The 14,276-nt window shown below is 48.1% G+C and overlaps 1 protein-coding gene across 4 annotated transcripts in view; it reads right to left on the bottom strand.

Moving 5' to 3' along the window:
* The window catches only part of KDM5B (lysine demethylase 5B), a 50,607-nt gene extending 36,331 nt beyond the window's left edge, over window positions 1–14,276 (bottom strand). For 2 of the 4 annotated variants that reach the window (XM_065698136.1, XM_065698138.1), the window contains exons 1-3: window positions 13,387–13,770; window positions 1,750–1,827; window positions 708–830 (exon numbers count right to left, since the gene is read on the bottom strand). In XM_065698136.1, the coding sequence (XP_065554208.1) occupies window positions 708–830; window positions 1,750–1,827; window positions 13,387–13,524 (339 nt within the window). In that variant the 5' untranslated portion in view covers window positions 13,525–13,770. Of the gene's footprint in view, window positions 1–707; window positions 831–1,749; window positions 1,828–13,386; window positions 13,771–14,186 lie in introns of those variants that run through there. The other 2 variants (XM_065698137.1, XM_065698139.1) reach the window with 2 other exon arrangements.

The raw sequence follows: 14,276 nt of genomic DNA, 5'->3' as shown, positions 1-14,276 counted from the left end.
TGTTTCAAAGCTTTAAGTGAAACATGTCACATAGAACCTAATGTTAGGAACCCTGACCTTGTTACCTTGCAATTACTTTGCAAACGAGTCAGCAGCTGTACTACATGACCAAGCAATAATTCGGCCTGCTCGTGAGAATTACTCTGGCTGCAATTTGTCCACTCTGTATTCCTCCATGACTTGCTAGCACAGTCCAATCACTTCTTCTCACTGGAACAAGTATTCTATTTTATAGAATAGGCTCAAAAGCAACCACATAAAATCTATGCTAAATGTAACCTTGGGGTCGGTCAGCGAACCAAAGCCCTCACTATTAGAATACATAAACTTCTCCAGAAGCTTAACGAGCTTCAGCCTAAAAGTAACTGGATTTTTTCTCCCATATTTCTAATGGAAAACGCTTTTTCTCACTGCTGTCATTGTTCAGAAGCTTTCTTCAGTTAAGCCTAAGTTTATTCTTGACCAGTCTGTATCCAAGTTAGCTCTAAAGAAGACCTGGAAATCTCATTTGACCTCCTAGCTCACAAGAAAACTTCCAGTGATATTAAATTTGTTATGATTTTGTCACATTAGCTATGTTAGGTTAACAAAATACTTTTTATTCGGATTAGATATACCCCAAAATCTCCCTTGAACAACTGTGATACCATCCCAGAAACTGAGATAAGATCTTTTTAGGGCAAGTTTCTCCTTTGTAACAGTCTTACTCTATTAAGCTGAAATAAATCCAAGATCTTCCTCTCCACATGTGGTATTTTCAGCGTACATCCTTGGAGCTCCCAAAACTTTGCAATCTGGTCCAGAAAATTCAGCTTTACACGAGTTTGGGCCTGAAAAACCAAGAAGCAAACAATCAAATGATCTGCATGCTAGAGGCAGATGAAGCTTTTGTATCCCAGGGTTTGTAATGCTGCAGCCTCAGTTGCCTGCCTGACTTTTCCCTCTGCAACGGCATTTGGTATTTTTTCCTTCTGTCACATGTAGGAAAAAGGAATTCAAACCCATACAGACATCAGTCTTCCCCCAAGTCACTCGCTGTTAATTTCTACTGTATTTAGAAAAGTGCCTTCTGAGAACAGGCAAGCAATGCATTATTACTGCTAAAAGCCACCTAAAGAAGCTGCATTGCTAGGATTGATTATACTTATTAATAAATGTTTATTACAATTTATGACAATTTGACTTTTAACAGCCCAAATATAAAGCAGTATTTATGGCTTATTATGAGAAAAATCAGGGAAGCAAAGAGTCCTCATCATTCCACTCGTACCAGTGGTGAGCTAACCAGGACTCCTCACTGCTCCCTTCTTCTAAGCTGAATTCATGACAGCAGTGAATGAATGTGCTTGCGAACAGCAAATTTTCACCAACTGAATCCAGATTTTGCAATTGTTTCTTCCAAATGGCTTGTTATTTTTAAAGCACTTTAAGTGTTTCATCTCTTCTACAAGATGCTGTGTATGTGCAAAACGCAGACGCAAATCTATGGTGCTTGAGAATGTGAGTTTAACCTCTTACGAGCACCTCTGTGTGGAAAAGGCCTAAATTCTGTTCCTTTAATGAGCACTAACTTGACTTGTTATGCTCGGTATGTTTTTAACTAGGCTCTGAAACAGATGAATTTCTCTGCTAATTAAAAACTGATGTTCAGAGGTCCCAAGTGCTGCCAGCTCAAGTCAAACACAGCTCACTCGCAAAACAATACTCCAACATTCTGGAGCAGAAGTGACATTCAGCTTTTCAGTTTACCTCCAGTTCATTCAGCCTCTGGATCCTTGGGGTAAAGTGAAGCTTATCGACATCACATGCAAATGGCGGCTGCCAGTCCTGCAAAGAAAAAGAAGAGCTTCATCAAAAGACCAGGAAAATGAAGGGAACTTCTCTATGTGTCAGTCAAAAGCCAGGTGAGACCAAAGCATGAGAGAGGTCTCCATGGCTCCCAAACCCCGCTCAGCCCCAATGGCACAGCCATGCACATGGCAGGAGCCCAGCACAGCTGCGATCACCTCCCTGGAGGCGAGGGCTGCACCCAACCTGTCAGGTATCGCACCCCACCATGGCGAGATCTGCTTCTACTTCCCAGTTACTTCATGTCCAACAAGCCTGAACTCCCAGGGAAGTGCTGCTGGTCCAAACCACCCAGCGGGAGGAATAAACCCGCTCTGAGATGAGACATCACTTATGAGTAAATACAGTATTGGCACCACACAAAACACGGAACAAAGTCAAGTTTCATAACCCATGAGCCTGCCTCAGTCGGGAAGACTAACATCTGATAGCAGAGACTGTAAGCGAAGGACAAACGCAGCAGTTTGTGTTCTTAAGTGCTGGTCTCCAAAACAAACAGCAGCTGCACTAAAAACAGGGGGGGAAAAGCTGCTTCTTTTAATTCCCTGTCTGCAAACATTCCGAACAGCTGGAATATGGCCAATTACCAAAAGATGATTACTTCTTTGACGGACTACCTGCAACTGGCAGTGTTATTTATAAATACAACTCTAAAGCAATTTTATCTTTCAGATCTCTGACATCTCTCGCATGCAGTTGGTTTGGCAATACACAGCTTCACTAAACCAAATGAGATTTGATTTGAACTTGACAGTAATTTATTACCTATAAAACTATCTTATTATCACTAATTACAGAATGAAGATAATGCACGAGAGCTACTGACAGCAGGGTGAGATGAGCTTTCTACCAGGAAAAGGAAAATGTTTCCTCAACACTGGCAGACTACAGCAACTGAAGTAAGACCAGCAGCAAAAGCAGATTTGTTGGTTTACCAAACGTATTTAACAGAAGAACTAGTGTCTAATACAACCACAGAGGATTTGCAAAGCAGTTCTCTTACTACAACCATCCAGGCTCAGTTCTGTATTATGACAACCTCATCCTGCCGCCAGAGCAGAAGCAGGTACATTGGCAACTACAGAAAAGGGATGCAAGAGTCACTGAGAACATAGGAAAACTGAAGAGCAAAGCAGAACGCCAATCTGCGTGTTTTATCAAACATACATTGACTAATCCAGACCTCTACATTAGTAATACGGGAGTTTTCTGAGCCTACAAAGCATTTTCAGCGCATCCAAACTTAGCAAGGTAAGGCTGAAATTAAAAGATGAACTGGAAATTAGACGACGGTCTAACAGGAGTCAGGATGACAAGGGATGCTCAGTCCTCAGCCAGTGGGACCTGCTTCTCAACCATTCTTGTTCTTTTAACTACAACACAAGACTGGTGTCCAATTGAATGATGTCCCTAAACTAGATCAAATTAACCCTTCTTTTACTGACTGTCCTGTTTCCCAGAACACCAAATGTAATGAAAATAGTAAGTGTGATGAAGAAAATGTTTGACACTCCTTTCTAACATCCTGCTATCTGGTGAATCATTTGAGACCCCAAACTGTGAGATGAGAAACATGACTGGGAGCATTTAAGACCCAATTTGAAGCATTGCACTTCAATGCAACAAATGGGGCTTCCGAGCCAAACCAAATGGTTCCATTATTAGCCAAAACTCTGGAGTTTGCTCTGTGTGCAGAGACAGACAGAAGACAGGCAACCAAACCAGGAGAGGACAGACAGTAGTAATGACACACAGCACCCTTGGGACATGCTGGTGACAATAGTAAATTGCCAAAGGGCAAACTGCAAGATCCTAAATGCTTTGCTTAGGCTGAGAGAGTAAATGAAAGCAAAGAGGCATATGCTGACTGACTGCTTAGCTGACTAGTAAGCCAAGGATGTTTCCAGCAGATGCCAAGTCTCCAGGCGGACCACGCACTACCCTACAACAGGATCCTGTAGTAAGGAGCTGCAGAGGATGAGAAACAGGAATAAAAAGGAGCAGGAGTTCAGCTCCCAGAAGCAATGGCACAGCCACTGAGTCAGACACTGTGCTTCAGGGCTACTGCTTGCAGACCATCAGCAAAGCCAAAGAGGTGGGACTGAGCACAGATGACTCTTCTGGTTGGGCCACATCCCCCGGCACAGTCTGCTGCTCTGGGGAGAAGCCCAGTGGACAACTGGCATGCCACTGGGCCCCAACAGGAGGAACAGGATCCCCACCTGTGCCTACAAGTTCCAGCTCATGCTCAGTGTTAATGAAATAAAGATATGAGGGTTCCCAGGGCAGATACAGACTTAGAAGCCACTGCTAGAAAGCAGCCTGTCCTCAGGCAGGACAGAAGCAAGCTCGTCCACTCCATTTCTGAAAGCAAATGAAGAGGTTTAAGTGCATTACCTTACAGAAAACCTCATTCACAGCATGGCATATGGAAACACACCGCTCCAGTTACCGGTTAGCTCCATACAGCTCCTATGTGTTAATGACTGGTGTTCATTTTTGGCCAAAAAGTGATGAATTTCCCAAGACACTTGCTCTAGCAAGGAACCATGCATCTTGTCCATTGGGAAAAGTAACGTGACTGCAGACAACAGAAGCTTCCATAACAGGTATTTTCTACACCTTGCAGTTCTGAGGTTTAATGTCACTAATGAACAACCTGCACACCAGCACACTTCAACGCTACTTCAGCACTTTTACAAGCAGCAGCTTTGGAAACTCCACTTATTCAACACAGGACTTTGACAGTTTTTCAGTCTATCAGGCAGATGGGTCCATCCACTACAAACAAACATTTAACAGCCTTGAGTGTTCAATTCTTAAGCAAGGAGAAAGTCATTGCAAGAACTTCTGCTGAGAGACAGTAAATTGGCTTAATTCCTAAACAAGACTCTTTCAACCCTTCTTTAGTAACTGTATTATTTCCTCAACAAAAAGCCAGCAAACACTCTGAAGCACAACTTACTAAGATAAGGAGTATTAAGAGACGTATCTGCTTTGCAAGAACTGCCTTTATGCACCTTGGAAATGCAGCAGCACCACGAGAGGGAGCTTTTTAGTGCAATGCTCATTTGCAAAGCTGCTGATCCGCAAGAGGAGCTGCACTGTGGAAGAGCAGAGCACACACAGAACAACTCTACAGGCCCACATCCCCTTAGGTGCGTGTCTGAGGCAAGCCATCTCCATCCAGCGTGCACCTCCAAGGTCCTTCTACCTTAAGAAGATAAAATCACAGACTGGTTTAGGTTGGAAGGGACCTTAAAGCTCATCCAGTTGCAACCCCCTGCCATGGGAAGGGATGCCTCACACTAAACCATGTCACCCAAGATCCAGCCTGGTCTTGAACACTGTCACAGATGGAGCATTCACCACTTATTTGGGCACCCTGTGCCAGCACCTCAGCACCCTCACTGGGGAGAACTTCTTCCTTATATCCAACCTGAACTTCCCCTGCTTCAGTTTGAACCCATCACCCCTTGTCCTATCACTACAGTCCCTGATGCAAGAGCCACACATCAACACCTGCCTTTGTTAGCGTGCGTCTGTTATCCAGACCTGGCAGAGCAAACCTGAACACAAATCCAGGCAAAAAATGAGACTGTCATCAACATTTCCAAGTTGCATTGCTCCTCCCAGGTCCGTGTTACAGGAATGGCCTCGTGTAACTGCAACTGTAAACCCCACACCTCATCCAAACTCACTCTCTAATTAAGATTTAACCACCCCCACTCCCTTGAATTCAAGTGAACAAGAAATTACCACTGTCACTGCCAAGCTGCTCTACGGGTTAGTTCGCTTCAACTTCTTCCCTCATCTTCATCTCATTTGAACCAAATATCTCCTTGCTTACTGGCCAAGAAGCTATTCATGAACACTTCCTGGAAGCGACGGGTCATTTTTCAATAAGCAAATACCTTTTTGCTTCTCTTTCCAGCCCTGCAAAAAAAGATTTTCCTCAGGCTTTTTCCTAAGTCTCTCCTACTTTTTCAACATCCTTTGAAAACTGCAAGGAGCATTTGAGTTGCAATCTTTCCAATGCCAGACACACAAGAAAAAAGATGTCCCTTTCATTATGTTGCCAGACAGCATCTCCTAGTAAATGCCAAAAGAATATCTTGGTCATCCTTGCCAGAGAAACCCTTATTCATTCAGTTAACTATCTCAATTCCCTGCTTCCCAGGATGCCCACCCTGCGAGCATGACCTACATTCTTTGTTCCCAGATCTATGATCTTGCCTGTGCCAAGGTGTTAGATGATTGCTGCCTCCACGAGGGAGGGAGCAGACTCGGTGACTCAAGAGGTCCCTTTTCGTCTCGTACTTTTATGACTACATAAAACCACACTTGAAACGCAGACGGCGCGATCTGTGCCCAACTGATGAGCACCACCATTTATCGCCCCAGCAGCGGGTCATCCACAAAGCTTCCTTTGGAACGGGAACTAATCCCTCTCTGACCCTGTTAAAAGGCTAACATTAGTTGGTACCTCCGATCGCCACCTAACCCAGTTTGTGGTGACACGGTCCCTGCCTGGTCATTTTAAGCACAGGTGATTTTCCCAACAAAAACACTGAATTACTCCTTGCTAAGAAGGGACCCTGCATAGAGTAACATAACTTACACACGGGACTCATCAATGATACAAGCTTGGTATTTCTCATTTGGAACTGAACTGGGCTCTGTTACGCACTGCAGACTAGCAAGGGAGAACAAATGCAACCCCAAAACCTTCACAGCTGAGAACCACAGCCAAAGACAAGTTTGCCATGGGAATCACCTCTCCAGATCACAGCATTTCTGTGCCTGCTCCACACTTGGGAGATAAATAAGAGAACAAAAGCTCAGGTAAGCTGGAAATGATTTTCAAGTGTCAGGTCCTGCTCTATGAGACCCAAACGTAGAGGACAGAAACTATACATGAGCTTTGAACATCAAAACAAAACAGGTCACAGGGTTTACACAAAAGAGACACCCATCTCCTCTCCATGGAGGGGACTGCATGCAGGAACAGATACTGAGGCACCAGGCAAGAACAAGCAATGTGCTAGCAGCCCTGCACAACCAGACACATGGGGTGCTGTGCTTTGCACACTGGCAGCGAATCCAAGATCCCCAATTCCCTTTGGAAGTGTTGACCAGCCCTTGAAGCACAGCATCCATCAGCATGGGGCCAGACTCAGCTGTAGAGTGTCCACCACGCCTCAAGAGCTATGCCACCTTCACTCAAGGCACAGTATGCTGCGGACAGACCTTTGCTCTGATCCCACAGCACACTCCTGGCATGGACAGCACAGACTGTTGCTGGAGCCCTTTGGAGATGGCGTGAACCCCCTCCAGAGCTGTAACTAGCAGCTTTCAGACCCAGACTTTAATCCCAGTGTAATTCAGATTAAGAACAAATGTAACAGCCATCCCAGAACAGCAGCAGACCAACTATGGACCACGCTGCTGGCTGCATCCTTCAGCAGCCCCAACAGCAACCACCCACTGCCCCAGCAGCCCCGGCTATTGACACTCTCATTCCATCTGCTCAGATTCATTTTCACTTGTAAACCTCCTGTCAGCGAATAGCGTTTACTCACACACACGTAAGGGTGGGGGGCTGTACGATCCCAAAGTTCTCCCCGCCTTTTAAAAACACCCAACCTGGTCACCTGAACATGCACCCAGTGCTCCCCAGCAACACCCATACATTGATCCCATTCACTGCCAGTTTCAATGCTGGGGAAGGGAGTTGTGTTTAGTTTGAAACTCCGCTTTCAGCTTTCAGCTGACACTGTCCACTGCAAGTTAAACAAAACCCAACGAAACCTCCCCAGACCTGCCACTACTATTGTCTGATAGAGTTTGGACTAAATAGTTTCATCTTAAGTTTTCAGTAAGCTCAACAGAGTGAGCGTTGAAACCCCCTCACTAGAAGGGGCTGAGTCAAGGAGAACATTTTCGCATCATCCTTTGAGCACACTCCAGCGTTTCAGTGTTTCAGAAGAGCAGCAACCGCAGCAGTGCTGAGCAGGGTAGCTGCCACCACAACACTAATACTCCTTCTCCAAACCTTAATTAAAGATCAGAGGAGACCAGCAAATAGCCTGCTCTGAATCCACCCCATTCCACAGGACGATCCTGCATTGAACACGGCAAATTCCTCATTTAAAGTCCACATTTCCTAACGAGCTTCCATGACTGGTCTCTTTCTTCACAAGAATCTGACAGGAACCTCAGCACTCAAAACATTTCGTCCCCCAGACTGCACCCGTCTGTGGTTCCAAAGCACTAGAAAGTGGCAAACCCATCTCCATCCTTCAGTTTTTTCTTTACAGCTGCTCACATTCCCAGTTCAAAGCTGTGAGATGTTACCTAATTCAGTGGACCTGGCTTACGGACAGGAGCCAGTGGCTCCTCACTGAGCCTGGCAAGCAAAGCAGTATGTGCGATGTGCTCCTGATGAAGCTCGCTCATGTACTGAGTTCTTTCTGTCTTCTTTTTGATAGATCAACTGACAGAGCCCCTGTGTAGTGTCAAAGCAGAGGGGCCATCACGATCAGCTTCCTGTTTAGGATGAAGTATAACAAGTCCTGTTTTGGTGGTGGTCTGTTTTACAACTCCAGGACACCACCAGAACCCTCAAGGTTGCTCCAAAAGTGAACTGGGGTTTGTGCATGGTTTAATGGAGGAGTTTTGGTTCATTCTGTGCTTTCGTTTTTCTCTCTGCATAAAAATGAAAGTAAATCAAGCCAACAGCTGCATGAGCAGCCTCAACAGCCACTGTTTGGACCACTGGGGCTCCTCAGAGCCCATCGCTGGAGCAGCAGCCTCGCTTCTCAGAAGCCTCCAGGTTTCACCTGAACCTTTTAGGTTACCTCCTCCAAAACCCATTCTTTCATGTGCAGACCTCTTTCAGCACCCCTCTGCACCCTCTCCAGTTGTCAGATCACTTTAAAATCCTCTAAAGGCTGCAGCATTTTCTAGTCTTGTGCTTCCACACAGGTAAAATCATTCCATTTTTTCACTGAGAAACTCAAGAGTTGCATTCCCTAGTTTAGCCAAAGCGTCCATTCCACCACTCCACTGGTTTTCACAAGGCTCCACAGTTGTTTTCCTACAGTCCTCTCTTCTACGACTAAACTATGCTCCTTTGTTCCTAAATGTAAAACCTCGCACTGAGTCCTACTTCAGCGATCACTGTTTCATAACACTCACTGTTCATTAGGCAATTGGGATCCCTCTGTAACGAGTTACCCGCTGGAAACCTGCAAAATACATGGAAGAGTTGCTTTTGTTCTTTTAGCCTTCTAATGAAAATTAGATCCCCTCAGCTTGAGGTTCCAAAAGACCATTAGAAACATATTCTTCATTCCAGAGTCTCATTACTAGTTAAAATCATTTGTGATTCCTTCAGCACAGCATCAATTGTGCACAAAACCAATTATTATAATTAGAATACTGAAACACACTACATCAATTTATAGATGTCAGATCATGGCAACACAACTGACCTAACCAAGCAGAGAGGCCTGCAGAAAACAATGACACTGATTTGACAGTGCCAGTTTCCACACAAGGCTACTTCATACTATCACTTTTTGAGTTCAGGCTGCAGCAGCCATTCTTCTACCCAGGAGTGAGATGTGGTCAGCAATGCCATAAATAATTTAAGCCCATAAAGAAGTTAATGCCTTCTGTCCTCTTGAAAGTTTCACAGTATTCCAGGATTCACTGAAAAATGTGAGCCAGTAACTTCGAGATCTCCAATATCAATTCCTTTAAGACTTCAGGTACATCAATACAGATTTTCTAATCTTCAAACACTTTGTTTTATCATGGTAGGCTTCAGGTTACTTGGAGGCCTCAACTGCACTTCTCCATATTCCCATTATTTAAAGCAAAGAAATTAAACCCAAATTTTCACAGTTTTCATGTTTGGCCATGGGGAAATTCTGATGGTTTCAGTATACTGTACGATACTGTGTAATTTGAAATGGATTCGTATGGTAAGCAAGGCTGAAGTAATTGTTATTAGCTATTTCTTCATGGCAGCAAAGCAGCTACACAACGAAGCAGAAGGAGGAGTCCGTTCTCAAGAAGAACTTGGAGTAGGAATGGTACCAAATGCTCTAGGTTGTCCCTTTTGCCCTTGAAGCTAGACTTCAAATCTGTTAGACTGTTTGCTTTCATTAATTACTGTTAACTACCTACTTGGAATAACGACACCATCCTCAAGCAGTACTTCATTTCATTCCTGTAAATGCCCCCAGTCATTTGTAGAGCCATCTTAACATCTTCCAGAACATCAGGCCACCCCTTGAGATGCCATGTTTCAGAACAAAGCACTGTTCCAGATTACCATTTCAATAAAGAAATCCTAATAAAGGATGTTCTGAGTTCGCAGAAGAAAATCCTAACCACAAATGAGCACACGACAGACTGCAAACAAGTTGTGCCCCATCATCCACTGCATCCACCATGCAGCTCCTCACCGCCACTTCCACAGCAAAGCGCCAAAGCATCTCTAATGTTTGTAGCACATCAACTACCAGAAGCAACCACCACTGGTAGAGTCGCAGACTCTGCCTGAACACGTTGCTGCCAATGAGACTGTCTACTCGTGCTCAAGTCTGCTGAGACAAAGCCTTTGCTTCACTGTTCCATAGAGTGAATATAGTTATTGTTGCACCCTCCACAAGTGAGTGCAGTATCCCGGAATCATCCAAACAAGAGCCAAACTAAGTCATCAGTGATGACTGGAACAAACTGCAGTGGAACGAAGAGGAAGAAAGCTTCTTTTGAGTGCCCAACTGCAAATTGCTACGCAGAAATACACCTCCTGTTATATTCTGCCTGTTCTTTCATCCCGTAAAATGTGCGATAATCACCCAGAATCCACTGTCTTCCACCTAGATGTCTACAGTATACCAGAGGCCTTGATACCCCCATCATAGAACAGTTCACTGCCCTCAAAGCCTGCCACACAACAGAAGCCATGACAGATGTGGTTTTCTCCACGTTTATCTGGTGCCCAGCTAATGCCAGAAGGAAGGTACCCGGGAAGATGACCCTGGCCCTTTGGAGATCAGGGAGCAAGTCCCTTTGTGGTCTGGTGCTGAAACATCAAAGCTAGCTTAGGAGTAAGGACTTCTCCCTGAGCAAACTGTGAAGCTACAGCTGGGCACCACCAGTCTCGCACTGTATTACTCCACATTAGAGTTCAGATACAAAAGCACAAATTCATCTGCTGATAATTATCCAGCAGAGTTTAAGCTAAAATAATGTGAGCCCAGCAACCAAATGTTTTATCAGCAGTGATCCTGGCAGCTCGCAGTGCTGCTGCCTGCTCACCAGCACGTACCCACACTGACAACATGGGCACAAGATTCCCTTGGACGCACGAAGGTTTCAACCCTTGGCCATCGCTGAGCAATGCTTTCAGCTGGAAGGGGTATGATTTTGCGAAGAGGTCAGTGTAGTTTGTAGCTCTTGTGTTAGAAACCGCTTGTTTACACTGAAAAGAGCAATAACTGAAGAATTACTGCGACTTCTGCCTTCAGGAACTACATCAACTTCACAGCTTTGCCTGGTGGATGGGAAGAGCTCCCTCTATGCTCTAGGTTGGTGAAGGAGCAATTGCACTTGCATAAGGCATCCAAGTCATTACGTAGGGTCGATAGAAGCCAGGGCAGCTGAGCTCTCCTGAAAGCCAGGCTCCACACAGCTGAGAGGTGTGCAGCCTCCACAACTCCAACTATTCTCATCCTACTTCTAAATACCTTCAGGATGATCATAAATACAGACAGATATTAGCTCTTTAGTAAGTGAAGATGAGAGTGTGCCAAAAATGCAGTTGTAATAAGTAAGTCATTCCTTCAGAGAGCTGTTCATTTACGAGTCTCTAGCAGATAATATGGCTTACGAGAAGCCTTTATTACAGGGTTTTGGCTTTTTACACAAGCAGCCAAGAAACACAGATGAGGTGGGGGTTTTTTTTGTCAAACAAATCACAAAAGAAAAAACCTTCATAAAAACTCTGTTCTGCTCAGAGCTGCTGCAATATTGTTGACAATATACAAGCCCAAAAGATTACCCTACTCAAAAATATGATGTAAGTTCACGGTTGACTCTATAATGAAAACCATCTTACCCCCCTAACTGTGTCAGCATTTGGCCAGCATATTCTACCTCGATATGAATTCAAGAGTGTTCTTGTGTGTGTTCACACCACTGCAAACTGGCCTCTTCTTACAGAGAACAGAAACCTCTTCCTCTCTGATGAGACTCACTTTGTTCAGTTTGCTACAAACATTTCTATCATCTCACAGAGTCACGCAGCAAGGCGCTTCTATTTTAATTTGGAAGGAAAAGGATGGTTACCAACAGGAGTCCCAGCAACGATCAAAACACGAAACCGAGCAGCATGTGTTCCTGAATGCTATTTCTCTGAACTCAAAGTCTCACCAACAAAACTTAAGTCTGCAGCAATGTTTCTGTCAGCTTTTCCTCTGGCTGGATGAGACTTTGGGCTCTCGCTGCCGTTCAGCGGTCTGGTTGTTGCCACCACGTTAACCACCTCCATCCAGCTGCACCACCCCAGACCTGTGCACCCTCCACTTGGAGAAAGAGCAAATCCTTCAAAATCGAGGTGATTCACCTGTTTCTTAATTAGATTTTGACCCCAAGCAGCCCATCTCCTCACCAGCGCCGCTGTTTATCCCTTTAAACAAACTAACAATTCTGACTACACAAACTGTGGCTCTAAGATGCTCACAGCATTTCTCCGCACACTGAGTGGACCAACAAAAGGAAATCTGAATTCACAGCCCAATTCTGAGCTTACAACACCATCCATGGAGATGATGATGATGAAGAGGAAGGCTTATTACTCTCCCCACTGTGTGTTGCATTCTAAAATGGTGGCCATGTCTGTCTAGGCTTCAGCTTGCAGAGGCTCCAGCCAAACTCCCAGCTGCGGAGTTTGGTGGTGCTCAACTTGAGGAGCCAGTTACCTGCGTTAAAACTGCGCCGGGCCGGACCGGGGGAAGCCCCTCGGGTCCGGGCCAGCCAAGCAGAGCTCTCCCCAGCCCCGCACCACCACAATGCCAACATGGAGGGCAACACCCAGCAGCTGCCTCCTCCGGGGCTCGGCGCGGGGACCGCTCACCCCCAACAGCCGCTTCAGCGCTCCGGCCAACTTGCAACTACCTGGGCCGAGCCGCGGGGCCCGAGGAGGGGAAGGCCGGGCCCGAGGGCCGGCGCGGCCGGGGGTCAACCGCTGCCCCGCTCGCCCCCGGCGGCCGCTCCGGCCACTTTCCGACCGGGCAGCCCCGGCACTTGGGAGCGACTTGGCGGGGGAGCCGGGGGGCGGCCGCCGTCCGGCCCCGCGGGCGCTCAAACTTCGAGGCGGCCGCAAAGCCCCGGAATCACCTGCGCGCCCGCGGGGAGCGGAGCGGCCGCCGTTGGGAGGGGGGAAAGGGGTGGTCGCCGGTGCGGGCCGGGCCGGGCCGCCACACAAAGGCCGTTCCCCGGCGGCGCCATGCGGGCACTCACCGGCGGCGGCCGCACCTTGCAGATGCCGGTCTGCTCGGCGATGGGCCGGATCTTGTGGATGAAGGCGAAGGGGTCGGCGAACTCCTCCCAGCTGGGCTCGAAGACGGGGCACTCGGGCGGGGGCAGGAACTCGGCCATGGCCCGGGCCAGGGGCCGCTCCGCTGCCGCGACCGCTCACGAACGATCCTGCAAGCGCGGCGGGTTAGCAGAGCGCCGCTGGAACGGGACGTGCTCCTCCGCCGGGAGGGGGGCGGAGGGGAACGGGATGGGGGGGGGCAGGGAGATGGAGCGCGAGAGAAAAAGAGTCCGCCCCGGCCTGGGCGGGGGGAGGGGGCGGTGGCCGCCCCGCCCCGTCACGCGCCTTTGTGAGGGGGCGCCGGGCCCGGGCAGCGCCCGGTGCCCCCGGGGGCAGCGCTGGGCCGGGCGGGGGAAGAGCCGGTGGCGGCTCCGCTCACCGGGGCCCGGCCTGGTCAGCGTGAAGCCGCCCGGCCCCCGCGGCGCTCTGGGGCCGCTGCCTGGGCTCGGCGCTGAGGGGCCGGGGCTCCCCTGCAGCGCCCGGCGCAACCCCGGCTCCGCACTGCCCCGCTCCCGGCCGCCTTTGTGCGCGGCCCCGCGCCTCAGGCCCGCCCGGCCCTTCCAGTGGCCGATCCTCCCAGCACCGCTGGTCCGGGCGGGCCCCTCAGCGCTGCGCCGCTGGGCACCGGCCCCAGCGCCCCGGGCGGCGCCGTTAACCCCGCTGCGGGCCGCCCCTCCCGCACCGGACGGGGGTGGGTGTGCGTTGGGGTGGGGGGGGGAGTTACCGTGCACGGGGCGCATTCACCAGCCCCGCGCCGGCAGCGGCCCATGGGCCGCAGCGCCGCCGCCGCTCTGTTTACATGCGCGGAGGGAGC

The sequence above is a fragment of the Lathamus discolor genome, chromosome 19 (genome assembly GCF_037157495.1).
Source record: "Lathamus discolor isolate bLatDis1 chromosome 19, bLatDis1.hap1, whole genome shotgun sequence".
Lineage (NCBI taxonomy): Eukaryota > Metazoa > Chordata > Aves > Psittaciformes > Psittacidae > Lathamus > Lathamus discolor.
Note: the sequence above shows the minus strand (reverse complement) of the source record. Positions and strands in the feature narration are given on the sequence as shown.